Genomic DNA, 27,595 nt, shown 5'->3' on the forward strand with positions numbered 1-27,595 from the left:
CCAAGCATTTCTACTGCTAATTTACCATTCACCCAGCTCTTAGACAGATATGAATGGTCCAAGCAGAATCTCTTCAGAAAGATGCTCGGGGCCCACAAGTATAATCATACCCAAACCAAATGGGCCATCAATGCAAAATTATAAAGCTTCAAGACTTATGGCGGCTTTGGTAAAAACAGAGAGAACAAAAGGCGCCTCTTCACCAGGATGTATTGTAGTAGGCACTATCGTGTAACCCTTTGGATCAGGATCCAGAACCATCTCACACGATATTTCTCGTGAATTTACATAGTCTGTCCCACCAACAGACTCATGCAAATAGATGTTATATGCAGCACGTCTACCACGAGTTTTCAGTATCCTCATCCCAATGTAGAACATCATTGAATCATGGCTTGACTGATAATTCCTGAAACCAGCTGTTGTCCTTGAGAAGCTCACACCCTAAAATAGCATTCTGATTAGTCTATTTGATCAACAAAAGATAAATGCCAATAAGTAACGATTCTGTTCCAACTTAATCACATCAGTGCACCTGAGTTAAGGTGATAAAAACGTGAATGGGCAAGGAAGCATCAGGACCACTCGCTCTTAGCCGATATTGGGGGTTCTGATGCCATGTGTCATAATCCTGGCAGCCTCCAGCACAATAACCTCTCCATTGACCATGGATTGAGTAGCGCATTTCTGGTGGGTAGACACGACAAACATATATAGACCTAAAATGTATCTGGAAATCTTGCCAAGACATCCAGAAAATTCCATCGTTTGCCTGTTTACAACAAAACAACAGGAAAAAAGAGTGTCAACTTGTAAAAAGCTGTATAAGCATAATCCTTCATTCCTTTCCTTAAAGAAAGGAAGGACCAGAATGCGGTCAACACAAAAAGAAATCAAAGATTGGCTGTTCTTCAATGTACAAAACCAAGTTTGTTTCCTTCAAAAACTCTCGTATTTCTCTTTCTCCAAACTACCCACATAACAGTAAATGGAGCAAAATCCAACGCTCCGTTTCTTCTCTTCCATCTTCTAAAGGCCCAGACGAATAGAACATCATTCACTGTTAAGGCATGATCCACGATACCCATCATTGATCCCATTCAACCGTGTCTAGCATTTGGTAAGCCACTATTCAGATTTTTAGTCCCCCAATATCTTTGGGTATTGTCTACTATAATGGAGGGGCAAAGAAATTAAAGTTCACAGAACAGTATAACAGCAGTTTTGCTGTTTGCTAAGTAGTATCAATCCTTTAGTGGTATCATTAATTAGATTATTAGTTATTTTAGGTCACTTTTAGGACTCCATTTATATAATTGGCTTAATAATTATTGATCTAACTGTAGATTATCAATTAACTCAATAATATAAATGGGGAGTTCTAAAGTGACCTGAAATAACAAATCAATAAATGTACACTGTCACCACTTAATTTACAAACAAATAGCTTACCTTCGTGAAAAGAAAATAGATTCTCATATTGGTCCCACAAATCATGTGAACTACCTCATTGTCATCAAGGCATGTTTTCTTTCTTGCGAAAGAGTAGTAATATTAATATGCGTGGCCTACTGAGTTTTCTAATCAACCCTGTCATAGTGAAACTCTATTAAGTCGCTTTTGGTCATTATTATTTCACAAATGAAAATAATAACAATAACAATGACGACAACAACAACAACAACAACAATAATAATAATAATAATAAATAAATTGCTTGATTTAATAGCTGACTTCTCAATTTCCCAAGTCCTCATATTAGGGTTGCACCAAAATATGTGTATTTTACAAATATGAAACAACGGGTCTATGCTGGTATCATTCTTCAAAAGGAAAAGAAAATATAAGTAGCAACTTCTCATCATCACAAATATTTATAAACTTATCATAAAATAAATTCTTTACTAAATCTCATCCAAAACTTGATGAGAGAACTTATCATCTAATTTCATTAAAAATTTGACGAGAAAATGTACATCTTTTATAAGGCTGGCAAATGAAAATAAATGATTTTTCCGGTAAGGTCAATCCATAATGTCCCATCAGAGAGTGATAAGACAGTTTCATTACCCTATGACTTAAATTGATAAGTTTTTAAAACTCCAAGTGGGGTAATATACATTTTATCACTACTTTATAAGGGAAAACTCATTTTTATCGCTTCTTTTAAAGAGGGAAACTAGTTATGTCAGACATGAACTAAAAAAGGGGGTAATACATACTCCCTCCGTTCCAGTTTATGTGAACTTATTTCCTTTTTGGTCCGTTCCAAAAAGAATGACCCCTCTTTCTAATTTTGGAAGCAATTTAGCTTAAACTTTCAATTCTACCCTTAATGAGAAGTTTTTATAACCACACAAATACTCTGGATCCCTTTTTGACTTGTTTTGGACCACAAATTCCAAAAGTCTTTATTTTTTCTTAAACTCCGTGCCCAGTCAAACAGGTTCACATAAATTGGAACGGAGGGAGTAATAATTTTGAGACCACAAGAGGAGATGAGTCTATTTCAATCATAAGGGTAATCTGCAACTTGCTAAAATACGTAAAAGACACTTTAACCCTATATAATTTTATTTCGTCTTAAATAGTAAATAATTGACATGTAAGAATCTTACTTTCGTTGTGGGTTAGAGTTCATAAATATTTTTCAATATATGTAGTGTTAGCTATAACTTTGTGATCATCTAAATTCTCTTCGCCTTTTGCCCTTCTTCAAGAACTTATAAGTTTGCAAGAGATCAGCCCCTTAAAGGGAATTTCCAGCTGTATTTCTCTACTAAACTAGCGGCTTGTCATGAATCCAAGTAAAAGCAGGAAAAATAAATTCGAACTGATGTACATAACATAATGTAAGCAAAGGATCCATATAGGTAATACCAACTCGTTTGAGATTAAACTAGTTACTCATGTAGGAAAAGTGAGAGACTTAGGAAGCCGCTTATTTGCCTTTTCTTAGGGTAAAGGCAAAGGGACTATTTTAAAAATTTAATTAATCTTTTAAAAATTCACACAAACCCAAAGGGACTAATGTGCTACTTTACTTTTTCACGCAAAGACAACATTGAAATTTATTCTTCCATAACTAAAAAGAAAATACTCTTTTTTTGGTTGGAAAAAAAAGTACTCTTTCTACAACATGAAAAAAGTACCCATTTTGTTAAAAAGAAAGAAATACTCTTCTACATCGTGAAAAGAAAATACTCATTTTGTTGAAATGAAAGAAAATACTTTTTACTACACCATTTTGTTGAAAGGAAAAAAATATTTTTTACTATATCGTGAAAAGAAAGTACTTTTTTTTGTTTAAATGAAAGAAAATACTTTTTTTACATCATGAGGAAAAAAAACTCATTTTGTTGAAATGAAAAAGGAAGTACCTAATCTACAACATGAAGAAAAAAAAAGTGCTCTTAATAATATTTCTATTTAGGGCAAGGGGTGGGGCGGGGGTTGGGAGGGGTGGGATAGGTGTGGGGGAGTTGGTGGGGATGGAGAATAGGGTTAAAAAGGTTGAAGAAGAGTTTTGGAATATGTTTTCTCTTCTCTTGACAGGGAAAATATTTTGCTCCAATCGGAGGAAAATGAGTTCACGAGGAAAATGTTTTCCAAAGCATTTAAGCCAACCAAACATGGAAAAATTGAAAAACATTTTCCGGAAAATGTTTTCCTTCATACCAAACACCCATAGAGGGTCACATTTTGCAGCATCATTCTTATGCAGAGGAAGACATGACGTAGAGAGGTGGTGGATTCTTGCAGTGACACAGGAGCAAGAGAATATGGGGCTTGCAATGGGACTGGAAGGGGGTATAGAGAGGAGATTGCAATGGGAAGGAAGAAGAGCAATGGCAGGCTTGCCAGGTAAGGAGACGGAGATAGCTAGCTCACACGGGGAAGGGGGATTATGCCGAGCATGCAAAAGGAAGAGATTAGGGAAGGTGGAAGAGATTAGGGAAGGTGTGCTACCAACAGAAAGCGAGTACAGTTGGAGGAAAAACAATTGGGAAATAAAAATTCCACCTCTCCTCCCCAAATAAGATGGGAATTCTAGATAAATTATCAGGATCTATCCAATACGGAGTTATTCCAAAGGCGTAATTAGGCAGGATAAATGGTATCCTGACCCTAAACTCTAGCCCCTAACCAAAGAATTCATTAGGTACAATCAAAGCCAAAAGCCAGAACTTGGGGGGGGGGGGGGGGAGGGGGGGAGCAACCTGTGGGACAAGCTTAAGCTTGTGTTTCATCCTGTCGGTCCATTCAGGTGATGAATCGGACCAAGGGCCATTCCATTCGACTTCATTCGCCCATGGATTCCGGATCTGAACAAGCTTGTGGCCATCAACTTCTCGTACCTGAGCAGTAATTCATGCAAATCAAGATCGCATGACTGAAATTTTCTTGGCTGGTTGATAAGTCATAAGAGAGAAGGATCTGTTTTCTATACCTGTAATATTGAGTAGGCATGACCTTGGACAATACCACTGGAAGAGATATGCACATCTGAACCTGAAGGGCTACCAGCACCTAATAGGAAACCCTCTTGTTTGAAGCGCAACAGTTGAGACCACAGTCTGCCACTTGCAAGATCGATTTGTGCTTCAGCACTTCTCATGTCAATCTCCTCACCAGCACCTCCAGTGAGGTCTACAAGAGCATCTTGCACAAGTCCACCCTCTAATGCCTCATATGAGCCATGAAGCTTTGCATAAGCTTTTTCTAACAAAGAGACCCACATTTCATTACCCTTCCTACTGGTGGCAAATGCTGGTTTACCAGGTGACTCGCATGGAATCCAATCATCAACAACAACAGGGACCCATTCCCCCTATAATAAATAGAGCCACAGCATTAACTTGATGCAATCAACTATTCCAGAAAAGGCAATTATATTTTTTTGTTTCTCAACAGAACCAGTACATAAATTGACTGAGATCCTCTCATCAGTTTAGAACGCAACTTCAAGGAGATTACATAGAAAGACAACATTATCTAATCTGGAAGTCTAATAGAGCATGACGTTGATGTACGCAAGTCAAGTATAAAATTCAGTGAAAGGTACAGACAATGCATGGCTTCATAACTTCATTGCACAATTGATGGGAAAAATGGTGACTCTGGATATAGTTGTGCTTTTCCCCAAGCCCAGCAGCAGTAACAAATAAAAATGCAGTATTGCTGAATTTAGTGACACTATTTAGATACACACTTGCAACTCTAAAGAGGGAAAAATGTTTTTTGTTTCACTTGGGTGCACGACATACTTGCAACTCTAAAGAGGGAAAAATGTTTTTTGTTTCACTTGGGTGCACGATGTGTGAAAGCAAGGGAAAAAGAAAACTAGGCAATGACTAGAATGAGCCCCATATCCGCACTTATTCTCAAGAAGGATCACTTTAAATCCAGGAAAAGAACACAAACAAAATCTAGTCCTCGGCATACTACTTGACTGACAAAGTTTTTCTTTTTTCAACTCCAAAAAGGAAAGGAAGAGGCTAAGCTTCCAAAACACCATAATACTGATTAACATCTAAACATAGATGACATAAATCAACTTAGATGACATAAATCAACTCAAAGGGGAAGCATGAAAATGAGCAGTCTCGATTAACTTGCTACGTCGCATATTGAAGCAGAAACTGCATCCAAAAGGACCATAAGTCCATAACTTATATCCAAAGACAATTTGGCAAAATCTAGATTAAATCAGAGTAAAATGCCAGCATACGCTACACTATTTGGTGCAGATGTCTAGTGATCTTGGAATGTTTCATGATCTACAAAAGAGAGCAGCAATATAATGAAAAAAGTCCAAGGTCTCTGACTGTTCAATTCCAAATGTTCTCTTTCTTTTTCTTCAGATGATTTAAACCTCCATAATCAACTACAATCAATAGTTTCGAGTGGTCCATAATCAACTATATTCAATAGTTGCTAGTGGTTAACAACATCTCTGTCAATAGATCCGAAAATTTGAACACAGGAGATGTATTACTTCCAAGTTCCAAGGTGTTGATTTAATATCCCTTTCCATTCAGAGTTCAAAGACACGATAAAACAACTTCTATTTTCATCAAAACTGCAAACATCCAGCCACTTCATGTCTGGTAAGTGCTAAGGTGATTCTATGCCCTTTCTGACGAACACATTGCACTTGTTAGTATTACCATAAAGCCAGGGCAGCATACTGCTAAAGAAATCTCTTAGGATCTTACATGCTGCAGAAGAATACTCTACAATTCCTATCCACATGCATAATAATAGGAGCCAAAAACTCAAGCACTTCCTCCCATCCATAACACAGTTCAAATGGCTAAATCTAAAGGTAAGAAGGGTTAAATCTGGAATTGGAAGAAGGCCATCTAAGCAAGATTTAAATTTGGATTTGCAAAAGAAACAAACTCGCGCAAAAAACAGCATGAGTAACTGTACAAATAAACAGTCTAACCTGAATGCAGAAGCGAACTGTATATATTCCTTCCTGATTGTATTCTGGTGTAATTATGACTTCTGATATTCGTGAAACCTCAGTTAGCACAGCAACAGCACTTAGAAACCAACAATCACCCAGTCGTCCCTAATTAAAAAGTACAGCATCACAATGAGCAACCTGATCTTCAAAGACAATTCTAACAACCAACTTTTGATCTGCCTCCACAACAAGCAAAAGGAAAGAGGAGACAGGAGGTGATACTTTGAGCAAACAGTATGAAGAAGAGTAGCACAACCTGGCAAACATCTGAAGAATTTGCTACTCCAGAGAATAAGCATGGGTGACAATCCAGATGCTTCTCTTTCACTATATCAGTAGGCCTCATCCATTCAGAAACAACCTGGGATGAACTGACATCAGCTAAGGTACAAAACATCGTAATTGAACCCGGAAAACCAGAAGACCAATAAAACTGAGCAAAGCGTTGCCGGTGGACTCACCTGCAATTTAGATGGAGGATTGTGTGGATCCATAAATAATGAGCGGTCACTGGGAGGAAACTCTTGATCAGTAAAATGTGATTCTCCTCTTGCTAAGAGAGCCTCCTTCACAGCCATTTCCAATGAAAGCATGTGTTGATTGATTTCCTTCTGTGTCTCTACTCGAGGCTTCCTCAACCTTCGAGTAAAAGAATCCACGTCCAACACAACCCCATCACGTTCTGACCTTCTCTTCCTCCCACTTGAATATTGCCCATCCCAATCTACATCATCTCTGTCATAAAGATCTACATCCGCAGGATCACTGTCCCACCCATCAACCTAAGCAAGATGAACCAAGTAGCAACCATGAGACAAATTCCAAAGGACAAGCAACTATTTCTTTTATGTTTACCTGATATGACGAAATTAGCAGTAGCAAATTATCAATCAATCAACTCCACCAATCGGGTTTCTTAAAGTTTTTGGTAGTAAATTTTTTTCCTTCAAATATCTAGAACAAGAGCATCTACAATTAAAGGGAGAAAGACCTAAGGACCATTTTATCTACAATTGACAACTATAAGATGCATTACTGGAAACAAATCATTCGAACTGAAAAACACAGACCCTAGTTGGAGAATCTGCCCATTGCCAATTATCATCCGGCAGATCAATCATGTTGTATTCAGCAGAACCCATAGCTGCGGGAAGAGCTGCAATCTCATCTTCTGTCAAGCACCTTCCCCAAAGAAATACATCCATTATGTGCACCTTTGATTCGGCTCCTTCACTATCTGATCTCCCAAATGAATCAACATCAATAGGTGGTCTTATGCCCACCCAGACATCTGTTCCCAGCTCCCATATGCAGCTAGCCACTCTCAGTGGTAGCCCGGTCTGGTAGCCATCAAAATTTCCATCTAGGTAGCAAGTTGCTTCACCCAATTCAGCATCAATAGTCATTGTTATGATATGCCACCTGCAAAATAATGCTTGTACATGTCAGATGGCCATCTGAGTCTACTCAACACTCAAAAATGAAGTGGACTAAACAAGAAACAAGACAAAAGCCTCTATTTTATTTTAAGGAGTTTATGTACTATTTCTTGTATAGTTAACACCACCTTAGTGGGTAGTAATAAAATATACATTGATTTATCAGAAAAGAAGAACAAGACAGAAGTCCTAAGTAACCACATAGACCACCTTTACACAGCAATTCACACAGAAACAAAGAGGAAAAGCTTGCAAACCTTCCATCTGCTATACTGGTGGCACTTATACTCCACTCCTTTACAGTAGTTTGCTTATCAGTTTTAGTAATTAATCTAAGCCCAACTTGTCCAGCTTCAATGCCTTGCTCAGAGCCAGCCACAAGAAATTCCCAGCAAATATTCTTCTGGAATTCAGTGCCGAACAAACAAAGAGGTCCAGATTCGGGCTGGACCATTACAGCAAGCGAGCAGCTAACTTTTTGACTTTGACATACACTAGGATCAATCTGACCACACCGTCTACCACTAGTTGTGGGTTCATCATCAAGTATACACACAGCGTCAGCAAGTCCTGTCTGCAACAGAAAAGATTTTAAAAAGCAGGAAAATCACCATACAGGAATTTGGGTCAAGTACCTATCAAAAAAGATTTGGGGTTAAGCTTGTGATTGTTTTGATGGATCATCATAAAAAGAGTAACAGGAAAAAGATAAATTCGGTTTCAGACCTATTCTAACAAATACTAAAGAGGGGTTCAGTACTTTCGGCAGTGAGCCTCACACAGAGTTGTGGGGGTTTCACTTGTCATTCTTCCGTTATTATCACATGTCGGTCTACGTCCCATTTCTGATGAAGATGGGGTGTGCAGAGAGGTGGAGGCGTTGGATTAGGGCCTGTATTTCTTCTATCAGATTCTCTGTTTTGGTAAATGGTAGTCCATGTGATTTTTTTGGTAGATCGAGGGGATTTTGGCAGGGGGGGCCATTATCCCCTATGCTATTTAACTTAGTGATGGAAGCACTTAGCAAGATGATGGACAGGGCAGTGAGTGGAGGACTCTTAAGGGCTTTTACAGCGTCGTTCGGGGAACATAGCAATGTTAGGGTTTCATACTTAATGTTTGTGGATGACACGCTGGTCTTTTGTGATGCAGATGTGGCTCAGTTGACATATTTGAAGCAGGTTTTGGTGTGGTTTCAGATTGTGTCAGGGCTCAAGATCAACCTTAGCAAATGTGAGATTATTCTGGTGGGAGAGGTAGAAAATATCTAATGCCTAGCACAAGTATTCAATTGCAAGGTGGGTGCTTTACCTTCTACGTGCTTAGGTTTGCCCTTGGGTGCCTCACATAAAGATCCATTTGTGTGGAATACTGTTATTGAAAGAGCTGAAAGGAGACTAGTAAGGTTGGCAAAAGAGGTACTTATCAAAAGGAGGAAAGGAAGTTCTCATCAAGAGTACTCTCTCGAGCATCCCTAAATATTATATGTCTTTGCTGCAGGCACCGGTGAGAGTTACAGAAAAGTTAGAAAGGTTACAGAGAAGTTAGAAAGGCTCCAAAGAAATTTCCTATGAAATGAAGCAGATGGTACCAAAAAGATCCATTTAGATGAGAGGCTGACACTCTAGTCTACACCAAACAAATGGGGTTAGGGTTAAAAGATCTGAGGGTGTTTAATAGAGCTTTGCTAGGGAATGAATATGGAGATTTGGTGTAGAGGTACACGCTCAATGGAGGGAAGTGGTAGCGGAAAAGTATGGCACTGTGTTAGGAGGGTGGAGGAGTAAATCTGTTACAGCTCTGTTTGGGTGCAGTATGTGGAGGATTATTATGAAGGTATGGCAAGACTTCAGTGGCCATGTAACATTTAGGGTTGGGGATGGGCGAAGAAATAGTTTTTGGAATCATAAATGGTGTGGGGAGGATACATTAAGGGTCTCCTTCCCTAGCTTATTTGGAGTATCGAACCAGAGAGAGTTAACAGTTCATCAAATCCGAAGGGTACATGAGAGGGAGGTTCTTTGGGATATCACGTTTAGGAGGAATTTACAAGACTGGGAGATAGGGGAGTTCCAAAGGTTGATAGAGTTACTGTATAAGCAGATTTTATTACCTTGCAATCAGGATTCATGGAGGTTGGTGTTGAGGAGTGATGGTAAATTTACGGTCAAATCTTTCTGTCAGAAGTTGTTGGTGAGAGAGGAGATACGTTTTTCCAAACCTTTTGGTGTGGATCCCAAGGGCGCCCAGGAAAGGGGAACAATTTTGACAGCGGAAAACTTGAGGAAGAGAAATATTACTTATGTGAGTTGGTGCTATATGTGCAAATGCTCGGGTGAAGAAGTTGATCATCTTTTGGTGCATTGCGAGTGGCATCGGGGCTGTGGAGGGTGGTTTTGGACTACTTTGGAGTACAGTGGGTGATGCCAGGCACCGTTAGAGATCTGTTGCACAGTTGGGCCGGTAGAAGAAGGAAAAGAAGACAAAGGGCATGGGAGGTAACCTTGCTAGCTCTTATGTCGGTTGTATGGAAGGAGAGGAATAGGAGGGCGTTTGAGGGGATTGAACATGATTTTGTACATTTGAGGAATAGCCTACTGACTTTAATTGCTTTTTGGTGCACCCATGAGATTCCTATTTATATAGATGATTAAGTGTCTTTTGTAGAGAAACATGTTTTAATGTAGAGTCTCTACGTTTTGGTATACCTCTTGTATACAGGTATTTTCCCAATCAATAAAATTTATCACCTTATCGAGAAAAAAAATGATGCCTTGCGTTGATACTCCGAAGGTATATACAGCTTCGGAATTTAATTGAATGATGCCTCACGTTGATACTTATGTCTACATGTTAAACCTTTGAGCCTTCATACAGATATCCTTTGTTAAATTAAAGCATTGATTGATGGCAAAGGGTCGGTTGGGACCCAATGCATGTTTTATTGATGGTTGTTACGACATAGTTAAGGGTTCGCTCGGCAGGTGCCAGTCACGGCCCCTAGTTTGGGTCGTGACAAAAGGCATTAGGTAGAATTCAGCATCATACTTCAAGATCTTAGTTGCACTTTAAGTAGAGGGTAGGTATGACCTGAAGTGCTCGACGAGATAGCTGAGCAGCACGAATACGACGTGCAATGCTTGAGACTCTTTCCCGTGCAAAAGAATCATCAAGAACAGAATCTCCTCCTACTGCACGCACTGCAGCTGCCATCGCCGCTGCCTCTCTATTCCCAGCATTAGGAATAGATGATATAAGTGACGCCTCTATTTCCTTCCATTTGCGTTCCTCCTTCTCAAGGAGAGCTTTCCTCCTTTCTTTACCCCTTCCTTCCTCTTCACGTCTCTGCATCAAGATTTCCTCTTCCATCTCCTTCTCTCTCATATAACTGCAAGAACCAATTAAACAAATTTAGAAGAACTCTGACTCTCCTAAGTGCAGCAGATTGACCAGAACAGTTCTAAGGATTCATTTACCTCTCCTGTATGATTTCAAATCGCCTACGGTCTTCTGGGAGCCATTTTTTTATGTCTTTGGCACTAAGATCTGAAAACCCTATGCTGTCAAGGAAAAGTCGCAGACGAACCTCATCCTGGCAAAGCATGCTAAGTTCAGCAATAGGGGGAAAAAAAGTTTAAACGCATACAAGTAATTTGTAACACATATAGTTTACCTGTACCCTCTCAGCTTTAGCAGTCAAACCAAGCAAAAGAAGTAAGTAACCGCCAAACTTATCCCACATGTAAACCCATTCAGTGTCAATTGCTTCCTCTAAAGCCAGAATTCGAGCATGGGCACACATTTCTCTTCGGTGACCTACATCACTAGTTGCTTCACGCCTCAGTGTCCTATTCCTTAACCTGCAGAAAATTGACCCAGCAGCCAGTTCTTCATTTCTGAGACGATCTCTTAATTTCATGACATCTGCTCGTGGAAGCACAAAATTGCCTCCCCTATCCCTCATCATTGTTGGATCACCAACCAATAGAGCAGCTGAGCTGGCCGACCTCTGGGGGGCAGAGTATGTTCCGGATAAAGCATTTCTGGTCTGAGCAACCATTAACAGAATTGAGATTCGACAAGAAAATCAATTTATTAACAAGAAGTTTATCTTGAGTTTACAGGGACAAGAATCAGAAGACACCAATCACCATGAAAGTCTCATGATTTATATCGTTATTACTCTCAAGAGCAATTAAAAGTATCACCAGAACAAGTGAACCCTGTCTTAATGCTTATATAGCATTAAGCGCAGTGAAGCCCAAGCAGTGTGTAGACTATATTCATGTCTCTCTCTATATGCAGACCTCTTTGTCACACTATATCTTGTGACCATTTGACATTTATAATTGATACCAAAAGATAACAGAAAATCTTAACAACAAATAATTGATATTCAACTAAAGTACAATATGAAAAAAATGAGAAACCTGCAGTGCATGACACATTCAAGCAAGACAAGAGAGAACAATGCCAGAACGCACATCAAACTGAAATACATAACACGCCGATGACATCAATAACGGTACAAAAGGGCCTTGCAAATTAGAGATTTAGAATTCTTAAAATCATGAACAAGAAAAAATAGAAATCCCTCATATTTCTAACATCTAGGTTGAAACAGTACATCAATCTAACAGCACCGTATTTTTTTTAACCCAGTTTAGGGGTTTTTCCTAGGGCTATCTAAGGGGAGGTAATACCCATACTGGTACAGCACCGTACTGGTCCAGATTGGGGGTGGGGATGGAGGATTTAGGTAAAGGGTAAGGGGACTGGGAGGGTACCGGAAAAAGTACCGGTAGTACCAGTCCGGTTGGTACCCTTAAGGTACCGAACCGGTACCCTTAAGTTTTTTTTTTTAAATGTGGCCGTTTTTGTACCGTTAGCCAACGGCTATTTTTTTAGCCGTTGGGAACGGCCATTTTCGCCTCCCTAGCCCCCTAACACCCCTCCTACCCCCTAATTTATGTTTTTAACCTCTAAGTTTATTCAAATATACTTTGGCCCTATTTTAAAACTATAAATACCCCATTTCATTCTTTCATTTTTCACACAAAACTCTCGTATCTCTCTAATTCTATAATTGCAATTAACGTTCTAGCACTCAATTATTTTGGTAAACTTTTTCAAGCATCAACATCAAGTATTCAGTGGCATATTTTTTTCTTGGCACTACACTACTAGTTGGAGCAATTTTCTTCCATCAACATCAATTATACATCGGTGTTTGGTACATTCGTTCCAACTCTTATTATTTTTTGAATTTATTTTTGTTATACTTGTGTTGCTATTTGTTTTTAGATTAATTATTTATTATTAGAAATGCCTCCTAAACTAGTAAAAAGCGTGTTTAAAAAATTGACCAAGGGTAATGCTAGTTCTAGTACTCCTACTCATCTTGATTACTTCACTCACGTAGATGAAACACCTGTCTATCATGATGTTAATGTTAATTATCAACCACTATATCACGAAATACTACAAGCACAGTTTGGAGTTGATGTTCCATTACCTCCCACTAGAGAACCAGTTGAACGTAAAAGAAGATCAATTTAATTCCACTAGTGGGGTCTGGGGAGGGTAGTTTGTACGCAGACCTTACCCCTACCCTAGGGTAGAGAGTTGTTTCCGATAGACCCTAAGCTCCCTCCCTCCAAGAACTCCCCACCGCTCTTGGGGTGACTCGAACTCACAACCTCTTGGTTGGAGGTGGAGGCTGCTCACCACTAGAGCAACTCACTCTTGTCGAGGGTGATCATGGCGGAATGGGAGGTTTAATGAAGCATATGCAACTTAATCACAAAGATGTTTGTCTTGCTAGGGAGGGAGTCCCCGTTCTGAAACAAATCCTACTCAGTCTGAGCATGGTTCTCATAATGTACAACCACAAATTAACCCTATGACAGGAGGTCTTCTCCATTATGACCAAAAAAGGATGGGGAAAATAAAGCAAAAATGGTTGATGTACAGGGTTTGCCTTTTAGTTTTCCGTCATCTGACGGGTTTATTCGTTACATACAAGAAACGTATAATCCTGCTTTTCAAAGGTTTTCCTAGAACTGTTAGAAATGATGTTTTTAAATTTCAACGTGAATATCAACAATATTTACATTATTTATTTTTCCACTAAGATTATAGAGTTTTTATCACTTCTGACATAGGTCGTACTGTAAATGGTTATGATTACTTAACAGTTACATGTCATTGGATATATAACAACTGAGTTATGAAAAAACGCATTATTGGTTATAAATTTATTGATGATCGACACACTAGTATTTTTATTTCTAAATAGATTAAAGAAATTTGTGATTTTTATGGACTTTCTAACAAAATTATTACTATTACTTTAGATAATGCTCTAGTAACACTTCTGATGTAGGAGTTTTGAAAACTAGATTAACTCCACCTTTTCCGGATTTATTTCATATTAGATGTGCATGTCATATTTATAACTTAGTAGTTCAAGATGGATGCCTCCAAGTTGCGAGTTGGGTCTTGCAATTTAGGGACTTTGACGGGAAAGCCTATAGAGTTAGCGAAGATTCTCTATAAGAGGAAGATCAATATAGCTTGTCTACCGGAGACTATATGGGTGGGAGATAAGGCACAGGATGTAGATGGTCTTAGTACTCTGGACGTGTGGAAGGCAAGAACGAGGTAGGTATTTTGGTTGATAGGGATCTTCGGGAGCTAGTGGTGGAGGTTAGGAGGGTTAACGACAAGTTGATAGGCATTAAGCTAGTTGTTGGGGGTTTTACTTTAAACGTGATAAGTGCGTACGCACCTCAAGTGGGCTTGGACGAGGAGGTCAAAAGGTGTTTCTGGGAGGATTTTGATGAGGTTGTGTGTGGTATTCCGTACACTGAGAAACTTTTCATAGGAAGGGATTTCAACGGCCACATTGGGGCGACATCTAGGGCTACGATGACATGCATGACGGCTTTGGTTTCGGAGTTAGAAACGGAAGTGGTACTTCACTGATGGACTTTGCTAAGGCTTTTGATTTTGTGATAGCTAACTCTAGTTTCCCGAAGGAGGATGAGCACTTGGTCACCTTTCAGAGTTCGGTGGCCAGGGCCCAGATTGAGTATCAACTCTTCAGGAAGTCTGGTAAAGGTTTGTGCACGGACTGTAAGGTCATCCCGAGTAAGAACCTCACGACTCATAGGCTTCTGGTCATGGACTCGGAGATCATGAGGAAGCGAAAAAGAGGGTTGTGTTTGGTCTACCTAAGATCAAGTGGGGAGCTACGAATAAAGATAGAACACAAGAGTTGGGAGATAAGTTGTTGGTTATGGGAGCATATAGAAGTAGTGGGGACACGAGTAGTATGTGGACCGTGGCTGCGAATTGCATTAGGGAGGCTGCTAGAGAGGTATTGGGGTCTCGAAAGGCTCATCTGGTGGCCGTAAAGGGGATTGGTGGTGGAGTACTGAGGTTCAAGGGAAAGTGAAAGCAAAGAAAGCGGCATATCTTAAGCTTTTGGAGAGCGTGGACGAAGAGGTGAAAAGGACGAATAAGGAACGGTATAAGATGGCTAAGAAGGAAGCAAAGTTAGCAGTGCGGCCAAGACTACCGTGTTTGAAAGCTGCTATGAAGAACTTGGAGGTAGAGGAGTGGATAAGTTGTATAGGCTAGCCAAGGTACGAGAAAGGAAGGCTCCTGACCTGGACCAAGTAAAGTGCGTCAAGGACGAGGACGGCAAAGTTTTGTTGGATGAGGCACTTATTGGACGTAGATGGCAGACTTACTTCCATAAACTGTTGAACGAAGAGGAGGATAGGAACATTGAGCTAGACGACTTAGAACACTCTAAGAGTCGTCGGGACTTCGAGTATTGTAGGCGTAGAAGAGTCGAGGAGGTTGATGTTATGCATAAGATAAGCAGGGGGAGAGCGACCGGTCCTGGTTATTTAATGTCATTTTTAGAATGAAGAAGATGCCCGAAGAATGGAGATGGAGTACGATGGTCCCACTGTATAAGAACAAGGGTGATATCCAAAGTTGCAACAACTACCGGGGCATCAAGTTACTAAGCTATACTATGAAAGTCTGGAAGAGGGTGGTGGAGCTTAGGTTGAGGAGGATTGTGGATATTTCTAAAAACCAGTTAGGAAGTTGATGGAGCAGTACAAGGAAAGGAAGAGGGATTAACACATGGTGTTCATCGACTTAGAGAAGGCATATGATAAAGTGCCAAGGGAGGTTCTGTGGAGATGTTTGGAGGCTAGAGGTGTTCATCGACTTAGAGAAGGCATACGATAAAGTGCCAAGGGAGGTTCTGTGGAGATGTTTGGAGGCTAGAGGTGTTCATGTTGCTTACATTAGGGCTATTAAAAACATGTATGATGGAGCTAAGACTCGAGTGAGGACCAAGGGAGGGGACTCGGAACACTTCCCAGCTATGATAGGGTTGCACTAGGGGTCAGCCCTCAGTCCATTTCTATTTGCCTGGGCGACCGACGCACTGACGTGCCACATACAAGGAGAGGTGTTATGGTGCATCTTATTTGCAGATGACATTGTTCTAATTGACGAAATGCGAGGCGGTGTTAACAACTGGATAGAGATTTAGAGGCAGACCCTGGAATCTAAAGGTTTCAAGTTGAGCAGGACCAAGACAGAATACTTGGAGTGCAAGTTCAGTGGTGCGACTCAGGTAGTGGACGAAGAAGTGAGGTTTGATTCTCAAGTCATCCTTAGGAGAGAGTTTTAAATACCTTGGGTCAATTATACAAGGGAATGGAGAGATCGACGAAGATATTACACATCATATTGGGGCGGAGTGGATGAAATAGAGGCTCGCTTCCAGTGTTTTGTGTTATAAGAATGTGCCACCTAAACTTAAAGGTAAGTTTTATAGAGCGATGGTCAGACCGACTATGTTTATGGGGTGGAGTGTTGGCTAGTCAAGAACTCCCATGTCCATAAGATGAAGGTGGCTGAAATGAGGATGTTGAGATGGATATGCGGGCATAGCAGGTTAGATAGAATTAGAAATGAAGTTATTCGGGACAAGGTGGGCGTGGCCCCTAAGGAGAACAAGATATGGGAAGCGAGACTTAGATGGTTCGCGCATGTGAAGAGGAGAGGCACAGATGCACCGGTGAGCAAGTGTGAGAAGTTGGCCCTGGAGGGCCTAAGGAGAGGTAGAAGCAGGCCGAAGAAGTATTGGGGAGAGGTGATTAGGCAAGATATGGCGTTGCTCCAACTCACTGAGGACATGACCATTGATACGAAGGTATGGAGGTTGAGAATAAAGGTAAAGGATTAGGATAGGTAGTCGAGCGTTGTCCTTGTCTATAACAGTAGCTTTAGTACATGAGATAGTGTTATTTGTGTATTTTTGTATTCCTTGAATTCTGTGATTACTTGTTGTTGCTTTTGTTTCGGCTTTCTAATTGTAGTACTTAGTTTTAGTTTTGTATTTTTGCTTCGATTTTCTAATTGGCGTGCTTGTTGCTGCTCTTCCTTTTACCTTTCCTAAGCTGAGGGTATACCGGAAACAGCATCTCTGCCTTCTTAAAGTTAAAAGTAAGGTCTGCGTACATACTACCCTCCCCAGACCCCACTTGTGGGATTACACTGGGTCTGTTATTGTTGTTGTTTGTTCAAGATAGACTTACTTTATTTGGCATTACTCTTGACAAAATTAGATTTGCGGTTGGTTACATTTTTCGCTCTCAATACATGCTAGACGTAAAGAATTTAAGATACATTGTGAATCTTATGAATTACCCTATAGAAAAATTCCAAAAGAAGTTGCAGCTAGATGGAATTCAGTATATGATATGTTGTCTGTAGCTTATGAATTCAGTATCTGATACGTTGTTTGTTGCTTATGAATATTGATTGCCTATTACCAGCATGTATAATGCCCATGTTTCATCTGTTCATGATATGATAATAGATGTTGATTGGGATACCACTTTCCATCTTATTCATTTTTTAGAAAAAAAATTCTATGCTACTAAAGAATTTTCTGGGGTATATTATCCAACTATTTCTAGCATGTTAATTTATATAGTTGGAATTTCGATGTTATTTTTTGAGTATAAACAAAAAAAAGACTATAAAGATGATATTAAAATAATGGTTGACTTGCTGAAATATTAGAGAATGAACGAACAAACATTTTCGATTCATTCAAGAATGGCCTGAGATGTGCTAACTATTCAAGCTTCATCAGTAGCTTCCGAAAGCGCTTTTAGTGCAGCACGATTTCAACTGGAGACCACAGATACTCATTGGCAGAAGACACCTTGGAGACTACCGTTTTATTCAGAGATTGGATTAAAACGGAGAGAAGAAACTTTGGCATTTCAGAAATAATTCAAGACGACGATGCATATAATGAAATACAATCTACCGGAGATGGTAGGGACGCAGACGAACAAGTACTAACAATTCCAAGTGAAGAATCACAAAAAATTATTGAACAGTTACGTAAATCGTTCAAAAGAAATGTAATTTTATTTTTACAAATGTTGAAATACAAATAAATACTTGTAACTTGTATTAGAAATCTAATGTTTACATTGAATTAAATAAAATAAAAGGCACTCCATAGCCTTGAATGTTTTTCATCCACTAAAGTTTGTATTTAAATATAAAAAATTTTAATTTTTAATTTAAATTTACCCCTAAGTATCGGTACTGCAACCTTAAGTCCCCCCCCACCAAAGGACCGGTAGGGGTACTGATAGGGTACCAGTAAAAGTACCATTACCCTGTACCTTAAATCCTCTTAACGAAATGGTTTTCTCATCTGATCCTAAATCATTCAACAACCTAAGTGTTGTAGCTCTCTTGTTCTTGGCTGCTAGACAAGGAGCTGGGTAGAGCATATGTAAGCCGGTGTAGCTAAGCGAAGAGCAAAAAGAAGGAATTCAATGCATTCCTTCTTAAACTTACAGGTCTGATGACATCTTAATCTAAGAAAAGAAGATTTGATAAAAACATCCAATTTCCTTTTTCGGGTAAAGGTTTAATTAAGAATACCTTCGTTTAAGAGAAAAATTTTGGTGTATAAAGTCTCAAATTCTTAATTACGAATACCTTCAGTAGTTGTGCATATTTCTACAGCGCACCAGAGTGAGGCTAGTCTATTAGGATTTTGGCTTAGACTGCTAGTGGTTAATGTTGAGTTCACATTACTCTTTCTTCTCTCTTAATGCCGGGATTTATCTACTGGTTATTGTTTTACTTTTCATCTATGTTCTTGTGATGCTGTTTCTTTTTTCTGTATTTATTGATGGTACTGATATATTGTCTCTTTTCATCTTCTTGAGTTGAGGGTCTATCGGAAACAACCTCTTTACCCCCTTGGGGTAAGGGTAAGATCTGCGCACACACTACCCTCTCCAGACCCCACTAGTGGGATTTCACTGGGTCGTCATTGTTGTAAAGTCTCAAATTCAGGATCTTTCGCTGCGCGAATTTCCCGAGAAATGAAGACAAATAGGAACTCTCCCCTTACCCGTACCCTTAACCCTTAAGAACCTAGTACCCTTCCCTTAGACAGCCTTAGTATTCCCCATCAAAATCTTATGCAATAAGGTGGGACCATTTGGATAAAATATGTAAATGACCTCTTAAGTGGCAAAACATTTTCTACTTTCAATTGAAAACAAGAATCACCCTCAGAAAGGGTTCTGACCATAAAGGACTATAGAAACAAAAACACTAGAAGTAATAGCCTAAGAGCAAAAACATATAATGGAAAAATTAAATGAGTAACCAGCTATTAATAAAAATGATTGTACCTTCGTGGCAGATCGAGCAATTGCCTGGACCATGGTTTCCTTGCTAAGAAAATGAACAGCATCTTCCACCATCTAATTTTACAGAATATGTTAGAAAGTAAAGCATGATATTAAAAGAGGTAGTTCAAGCAGAAGAACTGTTGATGAAAACTCATCATCAAAGTTACCACATTGACTGCAGTGTACAGAGTTTATGATACAGACACCAAAGACACAAAAAAGAAAGTCTACATAGCTCAATTAGAACAGCTATTCCAAGATATACAAGCAAACCTCAAGTGTCAAACATGGACGGGAGACAGCAAAGCCAAAGGCCACAACGAGTGTAATTGCTGATACAGCAGCCCCAGCAAATGGAGGATAAATTTTCAAACTGGCAACCACACCCCAGCCCTCAATAGCCAATGCGATGCCATAGAGCACAAGAAATGCAGCACTGTCAACAAATGATTTCAGGTAGAATTAGCTGTCAAATCATGCAATATCAGATAGTAAATTGATTGGTGAAATACTTGCAAATAAAAATACATATTTAAATAATTGGTGTACCTCTAAAATTAAGAGTTCACAATTAACTGACTCTGCATTTCATACTTCTATACACACAGTAAATCTTAAACAAGTGGAGGAAATTGACAAACCTGACATTTTTCCCACAGTCCGCATGAGCATCATAAACATAAACAGGCAACACCCTTGGGGAATAGACTACTATAGGAGGTGAAAGAAGGACCTGAAAGAGAAGGGTTTTTGGGAACACAACATGAACACAAGTAAGCAAGAGCACAAGGCAAATACAACTCTAATCAGCAAAGATAGGCATAGATAACATGCTTAGGATAATTGCACTTATGAACCCCTTCAGTCATTAGTAATTCTGATTGTGGTCCTTGAGATATTTCAGTAAGCATATCTAACCTTGAATTAATTGAAATGTGTGTTTTTGGTCCCTTTTACATAGGAAATATTTTATATTTAGATTATCATTTTTGGAGTTATATTAAAACTAATTATAGAACTATATTACCCTCAAATAAGGAATTATAATACAAATTTAACATAATACATGAGAAATTAAATAGTTTAACAGTTGATACTTCGTTAAAATAAGTGAAGACTCACAAGCAGAAGGATCAAAAGTGCACATTTCAATTAACTGAATGGTAAATGTGCTTAACCAGATAACACAAGGACCAAAATCAGAATTAGTCAATATTTTAGGAACTAAAAGCACAAATTTCTTTAACACGCTTAAATTCTTTATTTGTCTTTATCAAGTATAACTTACTGTCAATGCTCTTCCAGCTACGAGGAAAAGAAATGAGAAGTAACCAACAGATGCACCAACAAAAGCCTTGTCTGAAATAGAAACATGGATTTGACATCAATTATCAAGTACCACGATGTAATACGTTAGATTAAACTATCTGAGCATCTTAAGATGGGAGAAGAGTATTTACCCTGAAACCATCCAACAAGAAATGCTGCAAGAGCCAAAAGGAATGCAAGAAAACAAACAAGTAACATTTGAACCCTAGTCAAGTAAAAATTATTTGACGCCCAATAGTGAATAACACCAATAGCTAGAACGAGGAGGAGAAGCACCAGAAGGAATGCCGCCCCTATCTGTTGAAACAGGAAGAAAAAACATAGAAACAATGTCAAATAACTGTTTTAAAGGTGGAAACAACATCACAAGGGATGATCACTTACTGCCCAGGGTTTTATTGTCACTATAATAGCTGAAATGGCCCCAAGCAAAAGAAGAAGACCAATGATTATGAACATATAAGCACCTCGAGAAAGCTTCCAATTATCGTCTTTCCTGAAAATGTTCTATATATTATGACTGAAAAAAAATATCTCATCATCTTTAAAACAGCATAACTAAAAATGCATTAGCAGTTTCTAAATGAATATCACATACCACTTGAACAAACCAGCACCAAGAGACAATACTGCTGGAATGCATATCAGTGGAAGTAAAGAAGCAAGGAAATCAGCTTTTGTTGGAATCTGGTCGGTTCTAGAGCCAACAACTTCAAAATAGGATACGCTACAAAAGGCCACAATAACAGCTTCGGACATGAAAGAGAAGAAATTATTAGTAAAAGGATTGTCATAGAGAATGAACTACCAAAAAGAGGTTGAAAAACAGAGAGACTATGACATTATTTTGTAGTTCTAAGAATCAAAAAGGGAACCATAGAGATTAAAGTGAAAGGATTACCTGCAAATATACCAATACAAATAGCAGATGACAAAGAAAACCGATAAGTTGCGAACCAGGATATAATTGGCAGCACGCCAGTAACTACCAAAGCAATTCCAGAAGCTATTGCCCATCCAAGGTAAACAGATGATGCATAAGGAGATGTAACACCATTCCGACTACCAGTCCATCCCTTATAATCTAAATCATCCAAAGGCTTTGCAGACACTATTGCTCCAAGCGCTAAAACCGACCCGGCAAATAAAGAGATGGAGATGAAAAGAACAGCACCCTGCAAACAGAATTGGCCGTTATGATTCTTATAGCAAGTCGTAGAAGAATGTATAAGCGTGAATCTTTTGCAAGTAATGTCACATTGCTCATATAGATGAGGTTTTAGAGAAAGGATGCCACAAAAAAATCCTATCAACTACAATGCCTATGGATACAAGAGCCGTTTGGTTCTTAGATCAACAACCAGTGATGTGATGAGAAAGTTATGGGATTGACTTGAATGATAAAAGAAGACGTTTCCTCAAACTTAGAAGTGTATAGCTCAACTTATCAAACGCCTCAATTCAAACTAGCTGTGGTTAGAGTTTGCTCGTCAAAAGTAAATGATTGGTAACGGTAATGCTTAAGAAAATTTAGGAAACCTAATTCAAACAATTAATGAAAGTGCGAAGGACACCACAGCGATATTAGCAGTATACAAATAGGAGAAAATTACAGAACAACTAACCTCTTTTATCCCCAGCGTTAGATGGCTTCCTGCACGACCTGTATCCTCAGCTCTTGAAGACCAAAACTGGTACCCGTTACGAATCCATATAGGAATTGCAATAGACAGGCATGCTACCATTAAGGGTACTGTCAATGATAATCCCAGAAGAACTGATGATTTGCTGCATATCCAATATGTAAAATGATATTACTACAACAGAAGTTCAACCAAAAAGTTATTAAAGAAAGAACATATTAAATAAGTAAAGATGTAAAAGAACCAGAATCTAGCCATGAGCATATCGTGTTGCCTAGTGCCCAGGATTTAGCCAACTAAACTAAACAAGGTATGATCAAGCATTCAAGACACAGCAACCAGTAGAAGATATGCATGTTGTAATGTAATAGACTAATAAGAGATAAACGTATACGACGAATAGATCACAAACTGGACATGGTGTGCCGTAAGGAAGCTTTGTCTTGTAAATGTGTGCAATGAGTTCCCTTTAATAGAATATATCAGTTGCTTCTGTAACTTAACTGAGATTGGGACTTAAAGGTTATATACAAGAAAGGTTTACCTTAGGAACGAAAGCAGCAGACCAACACAAGTGCTCAGCATCCAAGCAATAACGCCATACTGCAAAGTCGTAGCAGATTTTATGCAAAATTAATAGTGAAAACAGTGAGCATCTAATGCAAGGAGTGGACAGAAACTCCACATTGCAGTAAAAAGGTCTCAACCTAATAGTATTTGACAACTCTTAAAGAAGAAAATTACATTACTTAACTTATGTATACAACAACAACAACAACCCAGTATAATCCCACTAGTGGGGTCTGGGGAGGGTAGTGTGTACGCAGACCTTACCCCTACCATGAGGTAGAGAGGCTGTTTCCAATAGACCCTCAATAGACCCTCGGCATCCTTCCCTCCAAGAACTCCCCACCTTGCTCTTGAGGTGACTCAAACTCACAACCTCTTGGTTGGAAGTGGAGGTTGCTTACCATCAGAGCAACCCCTCTTGTCAACATTACTTATGTATGTGACTATCATTTCATGGACTCCAAAATCTCAAAGCAAAATTCAAAGAATTGGCAGTTGTGGTTGAGGATGCAGCTATTGCAATAAGAGTGCATGCCCACACTTGATACTTGATTAAACCCGCATCACATAAGATGACAGTCAGACTGCCTCCTGAATGTACTATGCCAAAGTGCATCTCAATTTTTATAGCTGGTAAAGCCTCGTTAAGTCAACAGTAGATGTCCACTAGTCAGACAGCTATACTAGAGAGGACATTTATGTGCTCAGAGATAAAGGTCTCTTAGGTGTTACTTGTTAGGTTAGATGTTAGAATATTTGAAGTGCTATGTTCTTAAGTTAGATATTGTCCCATATTAGACAAATATCATGTGTCCTCCTACGTTTAATACCTATAAACGTGAATAATCGTCAAATTATCAAAGTGTCTTCTCTTATTTCACTCATGGTATAATAGCTTTTAAGATAACAATCCTAGTAAAGATTTAAGTAGCTTCCTCTATGCATGACAGCCTGCTTGCATCACCTGACCTCTTTTAGGAATAACATTAGCTAGCCTTGAACAGCTATTGTTATATCCATAATTCAATTGCTTAACAGGTCCACCAGCTGAACAAGAAGAATGTACTCTCTTAACTGGATTCAAAAAATTGGCTGGTACAAAACCCTTTTTCTGGGGTTCTAGCAGCCTTATCATTCTTGTGCCATGAAAACCACAGAACAAAACATTGGCTCTGACATAAACAGGCGAACACAAAGAATTATGATGAATATTCAGAGAGAGAGAAAGAGAGGACCCCGGACCAGTGTTGAAACCCCTGTATCTAAAGGCATTCACTCTTGCAAAAGAAAAGAAGCTGATCCACTAATTTAATACCTTAGAAACCAACACAAACAGCAGCAAACTACACGAGAGTATTGAAAGTAACATTAGAACACTACAGGGAGACAATAATATACTTGAAAACAAGATCTCCAGGCAAAGGGGTGATAAAATGACAAAGTATCAACAGTAACAATGGCGTAAAACTATCACAACCAAAACCTCAAACTGCAACAAGATACGTAAGTGGAAAAAGAAATATATTTATAAAATTTGTAGGTAAAGAACCAAAAATATAAATACCTTCCTAGGCTTTGAAGTCATGGACAAATCTTCAGCTTGCAGTGATCGAAGGAAGGCCAAAATAGAACAGACAACAGGAGACAAAAGGAGCACCGCAATGCCAAATTCAAACTATAGACAGTTCACCAAATTTTGTTAGACAATGGAAATAGAAATATATTGAAGTGTATTTTAGCTGCACCGTACTCCATATACCCTGTAAACTAAGCTTTTCAAGTAGCAATGCATTTCTTACCTGTTGGTGTGTAGCATTTAAGAGTTTTATTGTCTTAGGTCGGAAAATAGCCACAATGACGGTTTCAAGAATGAAGACTAAACTGAAAAGAAGCCATGCGCGCTCTGGAGTTCCTGCTATATGATGCAACATTGCTCTACAATGTTGAAGCCACCTTCCCAATCCTTGGAGTCTAAGTTCTTCCGAGAATGAAATTTGATTAGGTAACACATTGTCAACACCGTTTGAATCAGTGACAGGAGGGTTATTGTCACAATGTTCTCTATCAGCATCCAAACTACTTCTCTGCAACAAGGCTAGAATCATTGGGTCCAATCCATTCTCCTTAAGCATCACAGCAAAATTAGGATCAAGCCCTTTATCTTGCAATAAATGGGCTAATTCACGATCTCTATGTCTTCCCTTCCTCTTTAACATAGATGTAATCCTGGGATCTATCAACTTTTCTTGAAATGCAAGTGCCAAATTCAAGTCCAGTAACTGTTGATTTGCAGAAGTTGATGTACTAGAATCACCACCTTGGCTTTCAAGGCCACTACTAGAACAAACAACCAATGAACTGTTATGCTCTAAATTCCTGTCAACATAAGATGATCCTACTTCAGGCTCTTGAACTACTGAACGACAGGAACTACTACGTAGAGCTAAACTTGGCCTTCCACTGTCTATGCTCTTATCACTATTAATCCCCTCAATGTTATTCCAGGTACTGCCATCACCAGTGCAAGGCACAGTTGCATTACCAAGATGACCAGCATCAGCACTACTACTGCGTTTCACACTTGAGCCACAACCCTCGGAAGAGCTTCCAGAGCTATTCTGGTCTTTTCTGCGAAAACCTTCTCTAAGGCGGATAACTGTGCTCTGTAAGGCATCTCTTCTAGCTGCTAATGGGTCTGTAACTGATAAATGCCGTGAAACAGCAGCGCCCAACAGCACAGATGCTACAACTGCATAACTAATACAATGTCCAAAGTACCTGAAATGAAATTGTTGCAGTAAAAGATTCAAAGAGTCTTTCATGATACAAAAAGTCATGCAAGTATAAGAAGACTTAATTATGGGAGGAAGTTAATTAGCATGGGTTAACAACAAACCAGTAATGAACTCCAAAGCAGATCAGGAACACCCGAGATGCACCAGCAACAAAAAGTACAACGACTCGACTTTTCAGGAGCTTAAAGCCATATAAGCATGCTCCCAAGTTCCAATCTGAATAAAAGGAAAAGTTAGTGAATTCATAACTTACCATAAGGAAATTAGAAAATATTTCCCAATATGGAGTCAGAAAAGGAGATAGATATATGCAGGAAATGAACTACCAAGGATTATCACGGCAGCTGATGTTGTAGCCCCAAGCCAGTTTGATTCCTTTGCTGTCAGACCATACAGGATAGAATACACAAGAAGTACTACAAGTGAACCAACATAGAGAAGTCCAAGATGCAGAGCCCTGCAGAGCGCAATATCATAATTTGAATAAGCAAGAAGCCGTAAGAATTCTAGACTACAGAGAAAATGTTGAAAAGAAAGTGCTGGAATGTGATGAGCAGTATAAATGAGAGCCTGCAGAACACAGGAAATAATAGGGTTATGTTTTTTTCTTAAAAAGAATTATGAAATAATAGGGTAATGTTCTAATCCACAGTACCCTTCCAATTGATTTGGTTTAGCAGTGATAATTTTATATCACCACATTTACTGGAGACCGTCCTTTACTATCTCCGAGTTAGTATTTTTTTTATTTATTTATTATGATAAGGTAAAGAATTTCATTAAAAAGGGGTAAAGACCCCGTATACAAGTAGTGCCAAAAAAGAGAACCTACAGCAAAATATGGTTCTCAACAACAGAAACTAAATCATCTATACAAATAGGTACCTCATAGGTACACCAAAAGGAAACTAGAGACAAAAAATTATTTTGTAGCTTTACAAAGTCTAGCTCAATCCCTTCAAAAGCTCTCCTATATATCTATTTCCATATAAACCACAAAATGGCTACGGGAGCAACCTTCCAAGCCCTTGGACCCCACTCTTGTATGACCAATTGTGCAACACCTCCTTCACCGTACTTGGCATCACCTTTCCATTCCAAACCAATTAAGCCCCACCATCCACAGTCGTGAAGCGAAGCCACTTGACAATGTAACAAGAGATGATCGACATCTTCGTCCAATCCTTTGCAAAGCACCAACTAACATGGGTGATCTTCCTTTTCCTCAAATTTTCCGCTATCAAAATCACTCCTCTTTGCCAACCACACAAAGAAACACACCTTCCTAGGCACCCTAGGAACCCAAATAGAACGGTATGGAAAACTGTGTTCCTCTCTCCTTAGTAACCTCTCATAATAAGATTTGAGAGTGAACACAGCTTCTTTACTCTATTGCCATCTCCGTGTCGTCCAAATCATCGGTCCGATACTAGATGTAGCCTTTCCCCGGGCAAGATGTCATCTCCATGTGTCAGGAACAGTATGTGATATGCTCTGCTTGTACAAAAACTAAACCAAGGTATTAAATTCTCCCAACTCCCAATCTTATAGGTTCCTCCTAAATCTCAAGTTC

The 27,595-nt window shown here is 39.1% G+C and overlaps 1 protein-coding gene across 1 annotated transcript; it reads right to left on the bottom strand.

Annotated features, from left to right (window-relative positions):
- On the bottom strand, nt 1–26,634 carry LOC104111261 (calpain-type cysteine protease DEK1; the record flags this gene model as incomplete). Its single annotated transcript, XM_070192548.1, has 26 exons — nt 1–444; nt 536–772; nt 4,221–4,358; nt 4,451–4,831; nt 6,452–6,580; nt 6,732–6,836; nt 6,937–7,257; nt 7,546–7,897; nt 8,172–8,488; nt 11,005–11,302; nt 11,391–11,506; nt 11,588–11,962; nt 19,686–19,757; nt 19,959–20,121; nt 20,327–20,418; nt 20,974–21,044; nt 21,146–21,311; nt 21,399–21,510; nt 21,613–21,763; nt 21,916–22,189; nt 22,640–22,802; nt 23,202–23,260; nt 24,792–24,902; nt 25,027–26,005; nt 26,124–26,238; nt 26,349–26,634. Coding segments are annotated over 26 exons (5,889 nt in total), but the record flags the coding sequence as incomplete, so codon positions are not given.
- Nucleotides 26,635–27,595: the final 961 nt, after the last annotated feature.

This window comes from Nicotiana tomentosiformis, unplaced genomic scaffold, assembly GCF_000390325.3.
Source record: "Nicotiana tomentosiformis unplaced genomic scaffold, ASM39032v3 Un00292, whole genome shotgun sequence".
Classification (NCBI taxonomy): Eukaryota; Viridiplantae; Streptophyta; class Magnoliopsida; order Solanales; family Solanaceae; genus Nicotiana; species Nicotiana tomentosiformis.